General features: G+C 48.7%; 1 protein-coding gene across 3 annotated transcripts in view; it reads right to left on the bottom strand.

Annotated features, from left to right (window-relative positions):
- Positions 1-21,496, bottom strand: part of ZNF385D (zinc finger protein 385D) — a 981,977-nt gene that overhangs the window by 331,330 nt on the left and 629,151 nt on the right. Inside the window, exon 1 of one of the 3 annotated variants that reach the window (XM_070781569.1) lies at positions 14,014-14,117. The exons of 1 other annotated variant lie outside the window; for it this stretch is intronic. In XM_070781569.1, the coding sequence (XP_070637670.1) occupies positions 14,014-14,023 (10 nt within the window). In that variant the 5' untranslated portion in view covers positions 14,024-14,117. Of the gene's footprint in view, positions 1-13,246; positions 13,664-14,013; positions 14,118-21,496 lie in introns of those variants that run through there. One more of the 3 variants, XM_070781568.1, reaches the window with a different exon arrangement.

The raw sequence follows: 21,496 nt of genomic DNA, 5'->3' as shown, positions 1-21,496 counted from the left end.
CCCCGGGGGTGGCTTGGCCCTCAAGCTGAGGTGCGCTCTGCCGCTGGGTTGGGCCGTGCGTCTGCTGGTGACCTGTTTTCCCCTGCAGCATGAGACTGTGTTCGGGGATCTGGCTTTCAGAGGCCAAGCTTTCCCAAGGTCACACCGGTGTGGCCAGGCCGCTGGGCCTCTGGGGTCTGCCCAGCCTGCCCACTCATGGCGGCCTCCCTGCTCACCTCTCTGTACTTGATTTCCTCATCTGCAAGCCAGGCTCACTGATCGCCCTTCCAAGCAGGCATCAGGAGGAGTGGGTGAGCCCCAGGCACAGCGGTTGGCAGGCACCCTGCACTAATACACCTCGGCTATTTTTAGTAGTTAGAAGGCTGCCTGATGAGTTACCACGTTCTCAATTTACTGATCTGGAAGCTGAGGCTGCGGCCATTCTTCCAAATTCACGCCACTGAGTCAAGGCTTGGCTTGTGAGCTGTGGGTGGAGAAGGGCACTAGCCAGATGCGTGCATTTACCAAAGCACACAGCCTCTTTCCTCCTGTCTACAAAATGGAGACTTTGACTCCATCTATCAAAGGGCACGTGCCAGAATGGAAGACGCTGTGACCACAGCAAGCAGAGATGAGCCCGGAGATAAAATCTCCCAATTTTGCGCTCGCCAGTGAAACTGCAACTGTATTGAGACTTCCCTACGATTGTATTTTAGGCTCGAGGAAGCAGGAGTAGCTTCTGCTTTGTTGCTCATTTGTTTTCTTGTCTGAAATGCCAGTCGGCTGCAGTCCAGGCCAGATAACCCCTACCGGGGAATGATTTGCTGCCTGGAGCAGACCTACTTGCCACACATCATAGGAAAACAAAGCGCGCTCTGCTTCGCACACAATCGTCACACAGTTGGCAGGCTAAGCACTCGGAGAAACAGATGGCACCTGACAGGCGAGCGAACTGGCTTTCCCAGGTAAGGGAGGGCACGGCTTGCAGCTTCCACCCAAGGCCAGCCAGCCGACGCGGGCACTTCAGTGGTCTGTGAGCCTGTTGTTTTAAGACTATTGATTGTTACGAGCGGGATGGGTCAGGAGATGAAGGAACACTCATTAGCCGCAGCCGCCCTCGTAAGCTGTTACGAGGCTCAGAGCAACACTAATGGATAAACAAGGTCAACGGGGACATTGTTGCTCAGGGGGCCCGTTCACCATGTCCCGAGGTGGCCAAGCCTCAGCCAGGCCTTTTGTCCCCTAAACAACAAACAAAGATCGTTAGGATCCATATTCAGGGTAGGCAGACTGCAGGCGGAATGAAGAATGACTTCACCGGCCTGCCCATCGTATTTGAGGGCAGAAGGTAATCCATAGGCTGCCCTCTCTGTGGACAGCTGGTGCAGTACAGGTGATCCATGGCCCCACACACCTGGTCTTTGGGGTGCTTCTTCTTCCCAGTGATGGATGGGAGTGGGGAGTCAGCTCAGCGGTCAGTGGAAGGGACACTGGGCAGCAGGCTCTGTGGACACCAGCTCATCCCATCCTCACCGTTGTTGCCGCTAAGTAGCTTCAGTCGTGTCCGACTCTGTGCTACCCCATAGACGGAAGCCCAGCAGGCTCCCCCATCCCTGAGATTCTCCAGGCAAGAACACTGGAGTGGGTTGCCATTTCCTTCTCCAATGCATGAAAGTGAAAAGTGAAAGTGAAGTCGCTCAGTCGTATCCGACTCTCAGCAGCCCCATGGACTGTATAGCCTAGCAGGCTCCTCCATCCATGGGATTTTCCAGGCAAGAGTACTGGGGTGGGGTGCCATCGCCTTCTCTGACCGTTGTTGCAGGCAGTTTCATTTATTGTTCTTGTTTCACAGACAGGGAGGTGGAGGCTCCGAGAAAGCAGGTCACTTGCTCAAGTTCTCTGGGAGGAGCTTGGTCTTGCACGCTGAAGCTCGGATCTGAACTTGAGCTAGGACTCAACCCTGAGCTACTGGGACCACGGGGAACAAGTCATCCCGGCCTGCGTGAGACGCCCTTCATTTCAGCCCTGCTGCAAGGCCCACACCCTGAGGACCCCCCGCTCTTTTGTCACCCTTCATTTCGGCACTGCTGAAAGGCCCACACCCTGAGGACCCCCCCGCTCTTTTGTTTCAGGCAAAAGTAGGGTGCTTGGTCCCCCTGTATGGAGCTCTAACCAAGGACCCTTCGGTATCTGGTGCAGTAGAAACAGAGAACTTAGATTAAGGATGCAGGCCTGATTTTTCACATCAGCAGGAAGCCATACCTCAGCTGGATGATCAGTGAAGACTTCTACGGAGAGCGTGGTCAGTGACACACTCCGGGCTGACATCTCCTGGGAGCTCGCTGAAAGACAGGATTCTGGGTCACCCCAGACCTATGGAATTGAAACCTGTTTTCTAATAGGATCCTTGGGAGGTTCGTATGAACATTACATTTTGAGAAGCAGCTTCTAGAATCCTTTCCAGAACCATAGGTCTGTGACCCTGACTCAAGGAGCACAGCATGGAGCTCTCTGGGGTGCCAGCTCTACAAGGGGCCCCAAGGGCAGGAAAGGGAGGGTTCATCCCTAGGGAACAACCTAGAAAGCAGGGGGAAGCACAAAGCCGCTCGCAGTTGGGTCCAGACCTCAGGCCACAGGCAGACTTCCTTCCATGAAAGCAGCCTGTTGAGGGTGGAGAACACAGGCTCTGGACTCCGACTGACCTGGCGTGGGGTCCTGACCCCTATGCCAGGGTGACCCAGCCGGCTGGGCACTCCTGGGGTGCAGAGGGCAGTCTGTGAACCACCCGTCTCAGTGGCTCTCAATCTGGCTATCCTTCAGAATCAACTGGGGCGTTCCAAAAGAAAGGCAGGTGCTGGGCCCGCCCCAGAGAAGCAGACGTCATCGGACAGCCACAGGGCCATGACTGGAGCATCATTCCAGAGTCCCCAGGGGACTCCTCGGTGCAGCCAGTACCCAGACCCCCAGGCGGCCTCTGAGGACGGTGGTGAGGTGCCAATGAAGTAACTCACGCCAGCGTCTGGCACCAAAGCATGCATCCACGCTTCTAGATGTTCCCTCCTCGGCCAGCTGGGGCACTGCTCGCCACGAACAGGGGCTGAGGAATTCCCCGAGGACACCAAGAGTCCCATAGAGTCCACTGCTTGGGATTCTCACGGTAATGTTCTTACTTATTAAGCATTTTATTATACTTTATTTTATGTTGTTATTTATTTTGGCTGCACCGCACAGCTTATGAAATCTCAGTTCCCCAACCAGGGATTGAACCTGGGCTAATGGTGGTGAAAACCCAGAATGCTAACCACCAGGCCACCAGCGGCTCCCTTATTAAGCATTTACTTTTCGTTTTTGGGGCCAGGCCACGCATGCAGCATGCAGAAGCTTGGTTTCCCTGTGCTCAGTCGCTTCAGTCGTGTCCAACTCTTTGTGATGCCATGCATTGTAGTCTGCCAGGCTCTTCTGCCCCTGGGATTCTCCAGGCAAGAGTACAGAAGTGGGTTGGCATTTCCTTCTCCAGGGGATCTTCCCGTCCCAGGGATCAAACTCTTGTCTCCTGCATCTCCTGCATTGCAGGCAGATTCTTTACCCCTGAGCCACAGGGGAAGCCCTACCAGGGATCAAACCTGTGTCTCCCATGCTGGGAGTGGGGAGTCTTAACCACTGGACCGTCAGGGAAGTCCCATGAAGCATTTTAAAGTTAGGGAAACCTGGCGACAGTGCCAAAAAAGAACTAATTTGCCAGAAGGTTAGTTTCAGGATCTTATGCAACATTTTTTTGTTTGTTTCAAGGAAAAAGAACACATTTTAAGCCATGTACTTCTAACGCACCATTTAACTGATAGACCTTCCTTAGGACATGGCTCCCAAGAACCCCCACAGATGTGAGACACAGCCCGCGCTTCCTGGGGCTGCGAACAGAAACATGTGTGGTGACACATGCCCGCTGGGCTGGGCATCACGGGGCCACACTCCCTGCCAGTCACCTTCACATGACTACATAAGGGCACCGAATGCTATAAAGGGTTGCGAGGCTTCGGGACCCAGCTTTGAGAGCATTGCTAACAGACCCATCTAAGAGGGGAGAATTCTGGGCCTTGCTTTTTTTTGTTCTAATAGCACAGCCAGTCAGCCAAAGAAAGCCGTGTTTAAAAGTCAAGCAACACAGGGAAGGATAGGAAAAAAAATCGATACCAAATCCCTCTTTGCGTCCCAAGCAACTATTAATAAACTCCCTCAGCTTTCAATGTGTCCGTCCCCATTAGAGTCTCGGGCAGGAAGGGACACGGGGCATGGAGCCCTAATAGAGATTTCCTGGCCTGCTCATCTCTCTCCTGCCTCTGCTCCTAACATTTCCCTTTGTTACATCAGATCAGCAGTGGCCTGGGTGGAATCTCAGCTCCAGAGGATCAGCGGCTGCCTGAGGGGTGACCACCTGCTCCCTTTCTCGGTGACCCCAGATACTCCGAGGGGATGCTAACCGGCATCACTCAGCATGTATTTCCAAACTGTTATTTCTTCAAACTCCACTCTTGTCTTCCTCTAATTTTCTTTATCTATTTATTTCTGGCTGTGCTGGGTCTTCCCTGTTGCGTGGGCTTCTCGTTGCAGAGCAGGACCTTCAGCAGCCGTAGCCCGCGGCCTCAGTGGTTGTGGGTCCCCGGCTGTGGCACAGGGCTTAGCTGCTTCACAGCACGCGGGATCTTCTGGGGTCAGGGGTCACCGGCAGATTCGTTACCCCTGAGCCACCAGGGCAGCCCCCAGTCTTGTCTTTGTGATCCATCTGTCTTTTGCACCGTCATGCCAGGGCCCATTCATATGGTGCTTTGCAGATTATGAAGTTTATTTCAACCTCGGACGGGATCTCTCTGTCAGATGGAGCCTTTAACCCACTGTATAGAGGGGAAAATTGAGGCAGAGAGAGATCCACTAGTCTGTCCGATGCTGCAGTAGCCAAAAGTGACAGAGGAGGAACCTGAATGCAGAGGATTGGTGAGGAGCTGCTGAATGCCCTCCACCTATATTCCCTTCCCTCCTACCTGCAGCTCCCCCGAGGAACATCACACTGATGTCTGAAATATCTTTGCAGAGACAAGAGAAGTGGAGACACAGATGCAGAGAAGAAAAGTATAGAGGTCAAGGGGGAAAGAGGGAGGGACTGGGGAGGAACAGGGAGACGGGGACTGACGTACACGCCCTATTGATACTATGTATAGAGTCCACGTGGAGAAGGCAATGGCACCCCACTCCAGTACTCTTGCCTGGAAAATCCCATGGATGGAGGAGCCTGGTAGGCTATAGTCCATGGGGTCACTAAGAGTCAGACACGACTGAGCGACTTCCCTTTCACTTTTCACTTTCATGCATTGGAGAAGGAAATGGCAACCCACTCCAGTGTTCTTGCCTGGAGAATCCCAGGGACGGGGGAGCCTGGTGGGCTTCTGTCTATGGGGTCGCACAGAGTTGGACATGACTGAAGCGACTTAGCAGCAGCAGCAGCATAGAGTCCACAGGCGCAAAGAGCTGGACACCACTGAGTGACTAACACTTTCACTTTTTCATAAAATAGATAACAGGCACCTACTGTATACCATATAGAGCTCGACTCAGTGCTCTGTACTGACCTAGATGGGAAGGAAACCCCAAAAGAGAGGGGATACTTGTATACACACAGCTGGTTCACCTTGCCGAACAACAGAAATGAACACAGCATTGTACAGCAACTACACGCCTGTGCAAGTAAAACAAACAAATAAAGAGCTACTCGCTTCTCCCTCCGGGTCCCTGGCCAGTCTGCTCTGAGACCCGTCTCACGCTCTCCCAGGATCACCCAGATGCAGACTGTGCAGGACACACTGCCCAGGCGGCCTTGCCTGCTGGCCTCTGGATTCCACTGATGAGAAAAGAGAGAAGAGGAAGTGGGGGCGCTCAGTCGTGTCCGACTCTGCGCGACCCAATGGACTGCAGCCCGCCAGGCTCCTCTGTCCATGGAGTCCTCCAGGCAAGAATCCTGGAGTGGGCTCCCATGTCCTTCTCCAGGGGATCTTCCCAACCAGGGTTGGAAGCTGGTCTCCCACTTTGCAGGCAGAGGCTTTGCCTTCTGAGCCCCCAGCGGGAGGTGGAGGCAGTGCTCCAGAGGGGGCTCAGAGGAGGGGTCAGGACCTGCCCCCTCTGTGCCTGAGGCTGAATCCCCTATCCCCAGGGTCTCACTCTGGCCCGCCAGGATTCCAGCCCCGAGCAGGAGCCCAGGGTCCTGGCCTCCAGGCCCCTTTCCCCTCTCTCCATCTCACAGCCCCTGTTTTGCTGGCCTCCAGGACCCCTCTCCTCTCTCCCCATCTCACAGCCCCCATTTCCCACTGTCACTAAGCCCTGGGCGACTCCTGCCTCCTGGAAGGGCTTCTCAGCTGCTTCACCCACAGAACAAACGATCAGCACTAAAGTCCTTCTTGGCGCACTAGCTGGCATGGGTCCTGTTTTCTGGTTTGACCCTAAAAGATTTCATCAGTTTTTTTTCAAGTTTCATACATTTGTACAGGGAGGTGGACATAGAGGGAAAAAGCAAGAAAGAGTCAAATGTTACTGACAACCAATCACTGCAGACTTCTGGGGCTTGGCACTTTTATATGGCTGTATATTTTAGCCCTCAAAATAGAACTGTAGGAAACATATTAGCATTATTCTCTGTTCACATACATACACACACACACAAAGTAACAAACTGGATACCAAAATGTGAGGTGACTTGCCCAAGAACACAGAGCCAGTATAAATGGGACAGCTGAAATTCTAACAGGGTCATTTTTGCTTCTTTATCAGTTGTGGGAAATGACCAGGCTGGGACTCTTATCTTGAACAAACACTGGAAATAATGTTGTAAATATCAAAGTGTGTAGCACAAATGACTTGTGTCATTTCTGCAAGCACTGAGTTACATTGTGACACAGCAGGTATGTTTAACACATAATGAATACAAGCCTCAATATCCAACCACACTTTGGAATCACTGTAGCAGTAGAAAGTCTGGGTCTTGCCAGAAGTCAATTCATGCCTCTCAATTGATTTTTTCTGATTATTTGATACAAAAAAAAAAAAAAAGCAGAATAAATAAAAGTGTGAATTAAATCCAGATTTCTGTTATTGTGATTCCACAAAGTCAAAACACAAATATATCTTAGGCCTCAGTCATTTGTATTCATATCCTTAGTAATTGGCTGGAACATTCACTCTAGCATTATTATAAATAGTCTTCCATTCATAAAAATATGGCTCCATGCTCTGCTGTAAAGAGAAAAGGACACTGAAATCGGCTCCAGAGCCATGAATCGGCGTCTTGGCCCTGACACATGTGCCCTTGAGAAAGTTGTTGCAGCCATCTGAGGCTCAGATTCCTCATCTAAAAATAGGAATAATTTTATTTTGTCTACCTCCTGCAATGGGTTATTCTGAGGATAAAAAAGCATAAGGTAGATGCACGTTAAAAAATGCAAGTTTCTCTACAAGGATCCTGTTTATTAAAGCACGTTCACGTTCACTCTCACGTTGCTGTCCTCAGAGCACTCTGCCACAGGTGGGCTCCTTCATCAGCAAAATGCACCAGTACGGAAAAGGCTTTAAGTGTGAAGAACAATTTTATGAAAGCCTTGCAGACAGCAGGCGGATGATCTCCACTTTGCCCAGCCTTAACAAATGGCAATTTTCAAAACTGGTGGCCCCCCTGGGCACTTCTGGTTACCTATGCATAAGGAGGTTCCTTGCCTATCCCAGCCCCAAGGCCAGAGGATGCCAACATCTGGGGCAAGCAGATGTTGGCATCCTCTGGAGATGCCACCTAGGAGACAGATGCAGCTGAGAACTGATGCTGTGACCAGGTAGACTGACAATAGAACCATTCTATCATCTCATCTGAGGATTTCACGTGTTCTTCCAACATATTAGAACATTAGCCTCAATATTCTATAGCTCTGTCCCTCTCCTTTTTACACTGCAGAGTCCCATGAAGAAAGAAGCAAACCAAAAGAAAATAGGTTGCGGAATTCCATACATTTATTTAAAGATCCAATTTCTAAGGACGAGTCCTGGCTTTGACATATCGAAAAAAAAGCAGCTACCATTTCAGAATCAGAGAGGTGTGTTTCTCTTGTCAACACATAGACACCAGCTCCGCTAGGGAACATCGGCCTTCTGGATCTGCTGAAGCAGTGGACTCCCTCCCTCTCTGGTCTCCAAGGCCCGGTCCATCTTGCAATCCCAAGGCCTGAGCCTGGCCTGGCCGCGGTCCCCACCTCCCTCCAGCACCCTGGTGCTCGGGTCGGACAGCATCGCTGGAGCCCAGACTGCTGCTGCTGGTTCCCCTGTGACCTTGACTAGGTAACTTGCCTCCTTCCTCCCAACTTACAGAAACAGGATTATTGCAACTGGGCAAAAGAGAAAAAGAAACTTAAAGGTTAAGAAGAAGAAGCTCAGTGCCTGCCATTCAGCACTCTGATGCAGCTTCATGTGCGTTCCAGGTGTCAGAATCCAGAGGGTTTCATGGAAAAGCCTTCAGTTTTAAAGGCTGTGCAAGCCTGGAGTTCACACTCAAAGGAGGCTGACTTCCAGCTGCTTTATAAGAATTTTGACGCTGCAACAGAGCAAAGCGTCTTCCTATTTTCAACTCTAGCAATTTGGTTCAAACATGATCTCAACCACTTTAAGCTTTGATATTTCCAGTCACCTATACGCTGTATTTTCTCTTAATGCCACCAATCATGTGTGAAATTCTGTTGCAAAACTAATCTTTATGGGAAATGATATGTAATGACTTCTTTAAAGAGAGACACACAGAGAAAGGGCAGTGACTATGACCTCTGTTGTTTTTCGACGTTTCTCATAGTGTAACACAAATCGAAACAGCTCTTTCTCAAGGTCAAAGTCAAAATAGTTTTCTGCTTATACAAGCATCACTCTTTCTTAACCAGGAGAGGCCACAAAAATTATCCTTGTGACTTGACTTTAAAAACCTCTAAGGTATATAATGGTTGATAAACTTGAAAGGCAGCTGTGCTCAAAATATAGTTTCATATCCATTTTGTTAAATCAATTCTTAAAGTTTTGCCTTGCAAAGGATGTGAAAAGCTTTAGAAATCTACAAAAGATGTGAATGAGAAATAAATGCCGGGGTATTTATATAACAAGGCACTATTTGATGCTCCAGTGTTACACACACACACCCCACATACACACACACTGCACACACATACATCACACACACACACTACACACACATCTCACACACACACACCACACACACCCACACACCACACACACACCCACACCACACACACACATAGTCACGCACACACATACACACACTCACCACCACCACCACCCCCCCAAACACACACACACACACTAGCCAACTCATCTGGTGGTATCATGGGAAGTTTCAGTCAAAAGCAGCTGTGACCAAATACATTGCAATAGAAGTCAGAAACCACTAATTTAAATTTTTCATTTGTTTCTTGGAACAATCGTGCCACCCACAAAAGGGTGACTTTGCGAGTCATCATTATCTCATGAATTTGGAACACATCCCTTAAATAAATCCATCTCATCTCCATATAATTACAGCCATTAAGAAGGTCCTAAAAAAAAAACAAACTTTAGCTCACAATGTAAAGGTCATAATAAAGAATCCATGTTACTGACATCCTGATCATACTTGAAATTTGGTTCCTGGAAATGAGAAAGTCATATGACTCTGGAAAAGAAGTAGCTCAACTCTCAGGGGAGTTACTATTCGCCTGCCACATTCTCCACCCCTGTTATGTAGTAATTGATTGCGTGTCATTTAGAAGCATTTGTAATAACACACAGTGGTAATGACTTCAAACTTTAAAAAGGGTAACCTGGATTCATGAATTCCCTCCTGAATTATCCTCTCCCCTGGAAGCCTAGGAAAATAGAAACCTGTCCAGTGTGTTTGAGCAACTCAGGTGGACCTAATCCCCGAAACAGATCATTCAGCACAAACTAATTGGGATGAGTTAAATGTTTCCACTGAAAACGCACAGAAAGAGGAAGGCTTTTCTCTTCTGCCTGCTGTTTTCTGCTCATCTCATTCCTCATAACCTTGCTGCTTAACTGTTTTTCTAACACACTGCTCTGGAGGTGAAACTTGATGGCCCAACCACAAGCGAAAGTGTAAATGCTGACTAGAGAATGTCCTAAACATCCCAGGGGAAACACAGCGTCCTTCCTATGACTGCGTACGAAGGTGTCTATCATAGGCGGGGAAACAGGCTCCTGGTCTAGAATTTTCCTGTGAGATTTTTTTTTCCTAGCTGTTATATCGAAAGCTTCCTCCATCAAGTATTCCTTATTATGAGAGGCACACCACTCAGGTCTTTTTCTTGTGTTTCTAAAGCATTTGAAGGGAGACAGCTGATCCATAATTAACACCTCTGCTGAACGTGAATGGCTGGTTCGCACTTTCTAAATTTTGCTCGCCCTTTTTCTCTGGGTTTAATGACTATGCCATCAATAGCAGCATTCACAGTGAGCTCTACTGTTCGCCTCTGAGTTCTGCTCACTTATTGAAGGTGCATCCTTTCTTGTTTTCCCGGCAGGTCCCTCAGGGAGTAAGCCTCCGGCCCTGCCTGGCAGTGACCTCCCTGGGGTCTCCGTCTGGGTGACCTCCGGCCACATGGAGTCTCCTCGGTGTCAGAAGTCTCCCACTTTCTCTGCGGATGGCAAAGCCCTGGGACACGACGGGTGGCCGCTCATCACTACGGCCCCAGAGAAGAGCGCGGGGAGGATGGAAAAGGGGCGATGATGAGTCAGACCTGGAGCCATGGGGCTGGCGGACGGCCTCCGCCTCCTGCAGACGCACCTGCCCTTCCCGTCGCCGCCCCGACCTCACTGTCACCTGTTGGCACAGGGCGGACCTGCGGAACTCACAACACCCCCAACCTCTGCCCTCGTCTGGGGGAGCCTCTCAGCTACTGGCTTTTATTCCTGGATCAGTTATTATTATTATTATTTTAATTAATTCACTGTTGCTAGGTCTCATTTGCAAACTGAGGATCGCAATTCTAACATTTTTTAATCTGTCCATACAGATTGTGGGATCTCAGTTCCCTGACTGGAGATCGAACCCATGGCCCTCCGCAGGCAAAGTGCCCGACCACTGGACGCCAGGGAATTCCCTACTTCTGGACCGGATATTAATGGCTCTTCATCCTAGGCACACATCACTTTTAAGTATGTCAAATATTCCTGGGGGTGAGGAGGGTAACTTCTCTAGAAGTCTTCCTGATTTTTCTCCTGCTTTTACAGTAAATCCCAACCCACTGGCTGACTGGGATTTTTCCTCCCTCCTTTCTTATGGGTGAACTTGATTCTTAACTCCAAGTAATGAATGCAAGATCGATAGAATAAGTAACAAAAGTATCCACAGTGACTGAAGAGCAAACTCTTAAATCACAGCTCGGTGAGTGCAAACGCACAATTATTGAAAACACAGCACTAAAATTTCAATAGGAGATAAGAGTGAGGCTGAAGTCAGTAAAAAAATCCATTAGTCCCGTGAGTCTGAGACACACTCAAAACATGAGCTATTCTGGAGAACTGGAAATAGTACAGATTCCACCAACATGCACGCACGCAGCTGATTCTGACTGAGAAAGACAGGGTCCGGGTGTCCACCCCCTAAGGACAAGGGGGTCTCCAGAGGGGCAGAGGGTGGGCCAGTGTGTCCAGCAATGAGTCCTCCATTGTATCTGAAAGGTGGTGGCAGGGGAGCACCACTGATGATCAGATGGTTTACATCTGCCTGCCTGCGTATCAGTTCCCCAGGTGTTTCAGCATCACTCTGCTCTTGGTCACTCCCTGCTGGGGACACAAGAAAAGACTTCTGACACCTCGACCTCACTCCCACAAATCACCAGGAAGGCCGGAGAATGCGCCCTGCTTTCCCTTTGTCCCCGTCCTCCGAGACTTGATAAACACTTGGCAGTTGAAATGTGAAGACAGTCACGAGCAGCCAAACAGCAAAGTGAAAGCACTGTTTTGAAAAAATGCCCTGAAACAGCTGTGTACACGTAAATACACGTGTGTGCCTGCATGCATGTATTCATACTCTTCAGGAAGTGCAACATTAAAATGCTGTTGAATCTTAACACGCCTGGCTTGCACTGTCAATTCTGGCCTGAGATAATGGACCACACATGTCACGACAGACAGGGCTGCTCCCCAAGTTCCTTGAGAGAGGGGGTGCACGGCAGAACCTGAAAGAAACAGCATTCCTAAATGCACAGGATTTTCTCCAAGAATAGAAAAACATATCTCATGCGGGGATTATGGTAAGCCCAAACCGTGCTCATGACACAGAGAACAACCTTAGCCTTGCCTTTAAAAGAATACAATTTCATCTCAAGCAGGACATCACATTTCAGGGTGAGCTATTATAAACTTGCATTGCACAGTGAAACTAATTGCCCTGTGAATCACCCTGCTTTACAAGACGGCTGGATGATCATGCACTTAACAATATGCACTTCACCAATCCAGTACAGCGCAGATGGCCTTTGGACCACTTCTTGGAGACCACACTACTGCTCCGGTTAACGCTACATCCTTACCACCATCACCTCAGGCGTTGCTGCCAGAGGCTGAAAACTTTAACATTATAATCTTCCTTTCCATCCCTTAAATACCATTACTGGTGATACAATGTTATTTTATTCAAAAGACAGGTTGTCTTTACAAGCTTTTGCAGGTATCAAAAACAAATTCATGGTGAACACTTGCTATTTTATGAACTGCCAATCAAGACGCTTACCACCTCTATTACTATCACAGCCTGGAGCATTAACTCTGGATTCTGCTTGAATCTGGCTATGCAACGAGCCTTTCCTTCAAACCATTGTTAGTTATTTTTAAGCCGTCTTTTCTAATATGACACAAATTATAGGGAAATCAAAACTGCGATCAAGACAATTAAAAGAGCGGTCAGCTTTTGCATACTTTGGCAAATGTTTCAAAGGCTCAAGCAAACAACATAAGTACACACCGAAATAAACACCCAAGAAACCAACACTGCCCCAACGCAAGTTGATCCAAATGCCTCTTTAACTGAAAAATGACCCTAGCTTTATTATTTCAAGCAAGTCAACCAATCACCCGGAGCATCCGCACCTTGGAATACTCCCTCTCCAGCCCCTTAGCGGCTCTCACAGATCTGTTAATATCGGAGAGATACCCTTCAGTGCTGACGCGGGATGGCACTTACAGAAGGAAAGCATAGCTCCGGGAGGAGGACAGGGTGTCCGTCTAATCCTGGGCTTGCAGTTCAGGGCAGGGCTCCGCCGTCCCCGCGGCCGTCAGGCGCCGCGTTCCGGTGCAAACGCTCAGCTCCCAGCACACTGACATCGCTCCCCGGCGAGCCCGGCTCTAAGTCAGCCTGAACATGCTTTCCCGAAAGGCAGGCGGCTCCGGGGAGACCTGCGGGAGGTTTCCAGCGCGGCACGCAACTCAACTGCACACACATTTAACGGCTCCGAGCCGTCCAGAGGTTTAAAACACTATGCATTCCGTGCCAGGCGCCGGAGGTCGGTGGAAAACCGGGAATGGGGAGAAAGGCTGTTGTGAGCGGCTCGGGCAGCGCGCACCCAGGGCTGTCCTCCCGTCCTCCTCGGAACCCGGGGCACGCCGACACGCCTCTGAGCCGCGGGCACGGCCGGGCTCCCGGAGCATCCGCGGGACCAACTTCGCCCGGCACCCCAGCAAGTTCGCCCCGGACTTTCCCACGCCGCCCCCCGCCCTCCCCTCCTGAGGCGTCCGCCCCGCGCACACGCGGCGGGTGAAGTTGGGGCCCCCCACGCCCGGCTCTCCTCTCGTCCAACTTCGACTCCCCTACGCCTCGCGCCCTGCCCCGCGCGCGGCACGAAGGCGCTCCCCCAGTGCCCGCCGGCGGCGAGGGGGTCACCGGGACAGATCCCGGGGCTTCCCGCGCCGCCCCCCGCCCCCCAGAAGGGCGCCGTGGGAGCGCGCACTCACCGAGATACATGCTGCGTCTCCCGGCGCCCGGCCGGAGCCCCGGCGGCGCGCGGGGCCTGGGCGCTCAGGCCGCCGCCTCCCCCGCGGCCCGCGGTCCCCGGCGGCCGGAGCGAGCGCCCGCGCCGCCCATCCCCGCCGCCCGCCGGCTCCGCCTCGCGGTGTCCCCGCCGCGCCTGTGACATCAGGGCCCGGAGCGCGGCGGGCGGCCGCCCCCACCCCGCCCCCGGCCCGCGCCCGCGACGCCCGGACCGGCCTGCAGCCCCGGGGGCGCGCGGGGGGCTCGCCGAGCGCGAGGACGGGCCCCGGGTCCGCGGAGGCGCGCGCGGGGGACCCCACCGGGCGAGGGGGGCCGGGGGGGGCGAGGTCGGCCCCTCACGCGAAATTCAACCCCCGCCCGCCCCGCCCTCCCGCGGGAAAGACAGCGTCCTCGCCGCAGCCAGCCGCCCCTCCCGAGCTGAACGCGCGTGGGGAGGGACCGTGCCCCGCGCCTGCACCCCCGCGGCGGGGGCTTCAGGGTTGGCTGCGAGCGGTGACGTTCACCCTAAAGACTCGAGGGGCCACGGCTAGGGTAATAGAGGTCTCCACGGAGAGGTGATCAGATCACAGAACCCCAGCAGCGGGAGAAGAGTTACCTTTATTTCTTGAGTATTTGCGGAGCTAGGTTGATAGAGAAATGTACAGGAAAATAACTGCTGATAAAGTCACCTGGCACTTTCAGATCGCATTTGCTGTGTCTCCCTGAGCGGGCACCAGAAGGGCACCGAGGCTGAAATGGTCCTTCACCCCTAAAGGGTACAGACATTCCAGCCTAAAAAATAACCAAGATTATGGCATAATTACACTCGGGTCACGAGTGTAATACACACTCACGCACACACACGCACTCCGGTTAAATCTGAGACGAACAGTCAAGAGAGGCAAAGCTTAGCAAAGCCTCTGGCTCCTCCAATGGTCTAATGAATTGCAGTCCTTATCTTACATTAAAAAAAGCATGTTCGAAAGAAATCCCTGAACGGTGTACTGATTAACACTTAAACGCTATGCAGAGAAAATAAACCCGTAGAGCAAGTTCAGCTTCATAAGCACTCATCTCTTTGAGACCCAACTTACCTACTGGACCATTTTAAACGTAATCATTTTCACAAAAATCTATTAAGGTAAGAATCGAAGATATTATTGATAAGCCGTAATGGAAACGAATGTAAAAAAGAAAATACAAAGAGAAAGAAAAAAAACTGAAGATAAAGAATGGTGGTAGCCTAGGGAAGAAAACACCTGATATGTTTTAAAGGTGTTTTGGTCAGCCATGGTGGTGGATATTTCTACACTGTGACACTAAAATACTCCATGGTCTTTGCTTGCACAGTTCTGTATCAGTCTGGATTTAATGCATATTGGAATTAGGAGAGGCTGAAGCTCCTAATAGCTTGCTCTGCAATCTGGCAATGGAGTTGGTGAATGCAAATAGGTTATAATACATAAATCAGAGACTTTAGAGTGAGTCTCAGCACAAATCTGCTGGTGCTCTTTTAGAAGTATTCTTCATTTAAAGCAACTTGGAGGAAGAAAATGTCAATAGTAAAGAATATTTACTTTTCCTTCTCCTATTTTTAATTTAAAACTAAAAAGAATGTTACAAGAAATTCCTGAGGAAAACATAAGTGCTTTTCCTTTTGGACAGATGGAAGGCGTCCAAAAGTACAATTAATGGCCTTTCCCTCAGGCAGGAGAACCATCTGTGGTCGAGCTTCTTCATGAAGCTCGGCGGCTGTCCTGACGGCCCACGCGCGCTAGGGGGCGCCGGGGGGTAATGTTCGCGTTCTTGATCCTTTTGACTTTCTGCAGGTAGAAGGTGTGAGAGTGCATTGTTGCCTTTAAAGCAGGCGATTTAAGACAGCGAAGGGCTGTTTTTATTCATTAACAACACTCTTGAATTTGCAGGGCATTCTGCAGTCACAAGGTCTTTTCACTTATGTCATCTTTCTTACTAGCTGAGATCTCGAAAGGTGTCTATTATAATCATGATTACAGAGACATCTAGGCGACTTTCTCAGTGACATCAGTAAATCTCTGTACAGAACAGTTGTCTTGCTGTTTGTATGCTGAATTTATGTCCAAGTCCCTAGAGAGCTCTTTATTCAAATATATAAATTCTAAATTTCCCATTTATAATGACTCACCTAAAGGCCTTCTCCAATCACATCACGTCACTGCCTGTTTCAAAAAAATGTGTGTATCTGTCATTGTGCTGTGAAAATAGAGGCAGCAAGTATTAGGCACTAGAACATTCCAGCCTCTGCAGGGTCTGAGAGAGCCGCCTGTAGCCTCTGAAAGAGTATGGCATCCAGGAGCAACTGAATGCTACATTCATACAGGGGAATTCTGTTCAAAAACAGGAGGGTGTCTGCTTTATTTAAACATGCATGCCCCACCCACCTGCATTTCAGGGTTATCTGGAATGTCAAAACCTCAGAGTGGCTTATTTCTGGACGGAAAACAAGTGATTTTTATTTTAACTGTACACTTATTAGTGTTTCTTTTAAAATGACTTTGTGTGTATAAAGAAAAAATGTGACTGTTTTTATCTGGAAACATAACGACATCTAAATAACGGCCCAGCTGAGGCTGGCTGGACGTGGGGTCGTGTGCCTCCCAGCCGTGACGGGGAGCCGGCCCTCGGCTCCCAGGGCGGTCCGCACTCACAGCCACGGTCTTTCTGTCCCTCAGAGCCTCTGAGGAGCCAAGAGGTCCTGAGCAGGGGACCTGCTAGGTCGCTGCTCGCCAGGTAGAAATACACCGCTCACTGGTAAGACAAAAGACACCCTGAGACCAGGCGCATACTGGGAGTGAAAGCCTTCAGGGAAGACATGGATTTTCTCTCTGCTCAGATACACAGGGAGCTGCCCGCCCGGCTCTCCTGTCTCCTCCAAGTCTTACTCCAGGGTTTGTGTGCGGTCTCCCTGCGCTCTCTCTCTGTGCATTCAGCCCCGGCTCTTCCTCACCCCCTCGCTCCCCTCTGAATCTCTGAAGCACTTCTCACCATCCGGCCACTACTGTGGGCATCTGTTTATTTTGATCTCTCTTCACTGGAAAGTCATAAACGAGGGCGTTTGGTTGTTGCTGTCTCCACCGTCTTTCCAAGGGCTCGTGGTACTTGTTGCTACTCGGTCAACATTAGGGAATGAAGGAATGAACGCAACTGAGGGCACCCGTATTGTGTGTAAAACATCATGCTTTTCCATGTGCCTATGGTCATTTATTTGAAGCTGACGGTGTTTGGTGCAAAGCAACTACACAAACAGCATGTCTATATCTAAGGGCAGGGCTTCCCAGGGGCGCAATGGTAAAGAATCCCCCTGCAGTGCTGGAGACACAGGAGACACGGATTCGACCCCAGGGTGGGGAAGATGCCCTGGAGGAGGGCATGGCAGCCCACTCCAGTCTTCTTGCCTGGAGAATCCCATGGACAGAGGAGCCCGGCAGGCTACCGTCCACAGAGTTGCAGACTCGGACATGACTGAAGCGACTGAGCACATATGCACCCATACTTAGCAGCTGCTGTTCTTAAATTCCAGGTGGTACAGACGCCAGGTGGTCCTGCAGACCAGTCTGTGAGCTGTGCTTCTCAGGTTCTCAAGGCTGAATGCCGAGGCCATTCAGCGCTGGCGTCGCATCACTGGCGGAGTCTTCCCCTGCCTCCCCGGAGCCTTAGTTTTGTCCACTGTCGTCTCTTATTTATATCTCAGCAAGAAAATTTTATCCAGTGTTCCTTATTCCAGGCTTGCCCATGTCTGACCCGTTCTCCATAATAGATCCATTATCATCTTTCTAAATGAATGTGATCAAGTCACCCCCTGCTCCAGACTGCTCACCATCTATTTCACCTCCCCGGCATGTAGGCCCTTTCACAACCAGCCCTGGGAATGCCGCCATCGTGAACACTTTCCCCTCCTCAAGTTTCACTCCAGCCCATCCCATCTAGAGGTCCCCTGAAGACTTTATTCCTCTTTCCTCCTCTCTTTACCTAACAGCTCCTATTCAACCTCTGTGTCTCTGGGTAAGGATTATTTCTGCTGAGAACCTTTCATAACGTCAAGACTGAATGAGGTACTGATACTTCTTCTTCATGCAGCATACTTTCTAGTTCCTGCATCAGCACTTAAACAGTGTAAGAATTCCCCTTCCTTCTCCATCTCCTAAGTGAAAGGGGGTGATCTTCTTTATTTTAATCTCCAAGACCTAGTACAGATCAGCATTTAATGAATAAATTCATTTTTTATCTGTTCATTCTATATTTACTGAATAAAGTCAATATCTTTTTTTAAATTTTATTTTATTTTTAAACTTTACATAATTGTATTAGTTTTGCCAAATATCAAAATGAATCCACCACAGGTATACATGTGTTCCCCATCCTGAACCCTCCTCCCTCCTCCCTCCCCATACCATCCCTCTGGGTCGTCCCAGTACACTAGCCCCAAGCATCCAGTATCGAGCATCAAACCTGGACTGGCATCTCGTTTCATGCATGATATTTTACATGTTTCAATGCCATTCTCCCAAATCTTCCCACCCTCTCCCTCTCCCATAGAGTCCATAAGACTGTTCTATACATCAGTGTCTCTTTTGCTGTCTTGTACACAGGGTTATTGTTACCATCTTTCTAAATTCCATATATTGAAGGCCTACATCATGCCATACATTTCACTAGATGATCGATAAAGAACACTGAAGACAGTAGCAGGGCCACGGGGACATGCCCGAGGGTTACGAGAAAGAGCAGAAAGACCTGCTCGAGCAGAAGGAGGTCCTAAGGAGGATGTTAATAACTGGAGTCAAACAGGTCACATGGAACCTAATTCAGCAGGAATTTGGTAGGCCATATCATAGGAATTTAGACAGAATGCCTTTGGAGCAACATTCTTTGACATATTTTAACAGGTTCACTATGGCTACTGTATGGAGAATAGATAAACGGGAGCAAAGGAAAACTTTAGGAAGACTTTGTAATAATATAGAAAGAAATGGCAATCTGGAGTGGACAGAAGCAGTGGAGAAGGTAAAAAGTGATTTGAATCTGTACATATGACAAAGTGGGTCAGTAGGATTTCTTGATGAGTTGGGAAAGTGATGGAATAGAAAAAAAAAAAAGAAGAAGAACAGATTATTTAAAATTTGGGGCCTGAGCAATTGGAAGATGAAATTTCCACTAGCTGATAAGAAGACTGTGGAGAAACACGTTTGGGTGGGAGTTAGAAGGCAGGCAATGTGGAGCACACTTCATTTGAGCCCTCTTATGTATTCAAGTGAAAATGTTCCCTGGAAGTTTGGCTTATGTGACTCTGGAGTTCAGGGGCGATGCCTGAACTTCATATTTAAATTTAAATTCGTCATTTGAATCATTTGTTCAGATTCCACATATAAGTGATGTCGTATGATCTGTGTCTTTTTCTGTCTGGATTCCTTCCTTTAGTGCGATAATCTCCATGTCCATCCATGCCGCTAGAGATGGCCTTACTTCACTCGTTTTAGCGGCTAATATTCCGACTTGACGTATACCGCATCTTCTCTGCCCACCCCGCTGTCAGCAGACACCAAGGCTGCTTCCGTGGCTCGGCTCCTGCCGGTGGTGCTGCAGAGAACCTCAGGGGCGGGGGTATATCTTTTCAGATTATGGTTTTCTCTGGACATGTGCCCAGGAGTGGGACTACCGGCCCATATGGTAGCTCTATTTTTAGCTTTAGAAGGAACCTCCACATTGGCTGCACGCGTTCACATTCCCACCAGCAGTTTAAGAGGGTGCCTTTCTCTCCACACGCTTTTCAACACTTATAGTGAACTTATTTACAAAACAGAAATAGACTCACAAACATAGAAACAAAAACTTCTGATTACCAAGCTAAGAGTACGGGATTAATACATACACACTTCTATATATAAAATAGATAACTAGCAAAGGTCTATTGTACAGAACAGGGAACTATAATCAATATTTTGTGATAACCTGTACCAAGAAAGAATCCTAAAATGAATACATATATAACATGCACACTTGATTCAGTTACATATATATGTATGTATAACTGAATCATTTTGCCATACACCTGAAATTAACACATTGTAGTCAACTATACTTCAATTTTTTTAAAAAGAGAGGAGAAAAATGCAATAAAGAAATAACGTTGTATTTTCCAATTAAAAAGTCATAATCTTATAAATGGTGATTAAATGCATGAGACCAGGTGAAACCTTCAAGGGAATATAGATGGAAAAGCAAAGTAGGGTCAACAATGAACCCTGGAGAATTACACATGCAAGAGGCCTGTGTGTGGGTATCAGATGATGGAATGTTTGTTGAAAGCACAATAATCTGTTGAATGGATATTCGTTGACATATGAATGACGTTTGATGGAAGGCTATTTGTTTTAAGCTTGAGCTTGCCTCTGTCTAACACACCACCACCCAATGTCACAACAGTTTGAAAAGTGAAGAAATAAGTAATTTATGAACAAATGACTGGTTCAATGGATCCGTGTAGTATAGTGATCAGATGTTTTTTAGATGGTATAGATACAACTACAAACTCATAAATCATTTTTACTCCTTGATTTCTACTTGATGCTTCCACTGAAATTAAATGCTTAGGGACCTTAGTATGGAAAATTAATATCCCATAGTAAAAGAAGTGTTGATATTGTGATAAGGATAAAAATTCTATAAATACTAAAATATTCTAAAATTCTAAATATCTGAATTTTCCTAACTTCCAAGACATCTAATAAAGCCCTTGTAAGTGTGATCAGTTAACAGGGGCTTTTTTTTTTTAAATAAGATTTACTAACTGGCATTGAGAACCTTCTTAGAATCCTTAACCTTGGAGGTGGCTATGATGTAGGCATATTTACTCACTCAAAAAAATAGTTACTGGGCACTCATGTGCCAAACACTCTTCTAGGTGCTGAGGTACAATCGATGAAAATACAGAGTCTCCAGGGCTTGCATTCTTGGGATTTCCACAGCTTAGTCTATCCAGTAGGATGTGAAACCTCTTCTACCTTTGTCTCATGCAGAGGAAGACTTACAGCCTCCTTCGTCTCATTCGTTCACTGGTTACAGTTTATTGCTTCTTTTCCTCCAGTAGAATGGCACGAGGGCGGGGTATACCCACCTTGTTCATGCCGTACCAGTGCCCCAAAAGTGTCTCAACAATAGGAGGCATGCAATAAATATTCACTTTCATTCATTTATTTTTTATTTGAATGAATGAATATCTCAAAAGTCTTCCGTATGATGCACCATCCTGATTCTACCGAGAATACATGTGTGCATGCTAAGTTGCTTCAGTCGTGTCCGACTCTTTGAGACCCTGTGGACTGTAGCCCGCCAGGCACCTCTGTCCATGGGATTCTCCAAGAATACTAGAGTGGGTCGCCAGGCCCTCCTCCAGGGGATCTTTCCGACCCAGGGATTGAACCTGCAGCT

This window comes from Bos indicus, chromosome 27 (assembly GCF_029378745.1).
Source record: "Bos indicus isolate NIAB-ARS_2022 breed Sahiwal x Tharparkar chromosome 27, NIAB-ARS_B.indTharparkar_mat_pri_1.0, whole genome shotgun sequence".
Classification (NCBI taxonomy): Eukaryota; Metazoa; Chordata; class Mammalia; order Artiodactyla; family Bovidae; genus Bos; species Bos indicus.
Note: the sequence above shows the minus strand (reverse complement) of the source record. Positions and strands in the feature narration are given on the sequence as shown.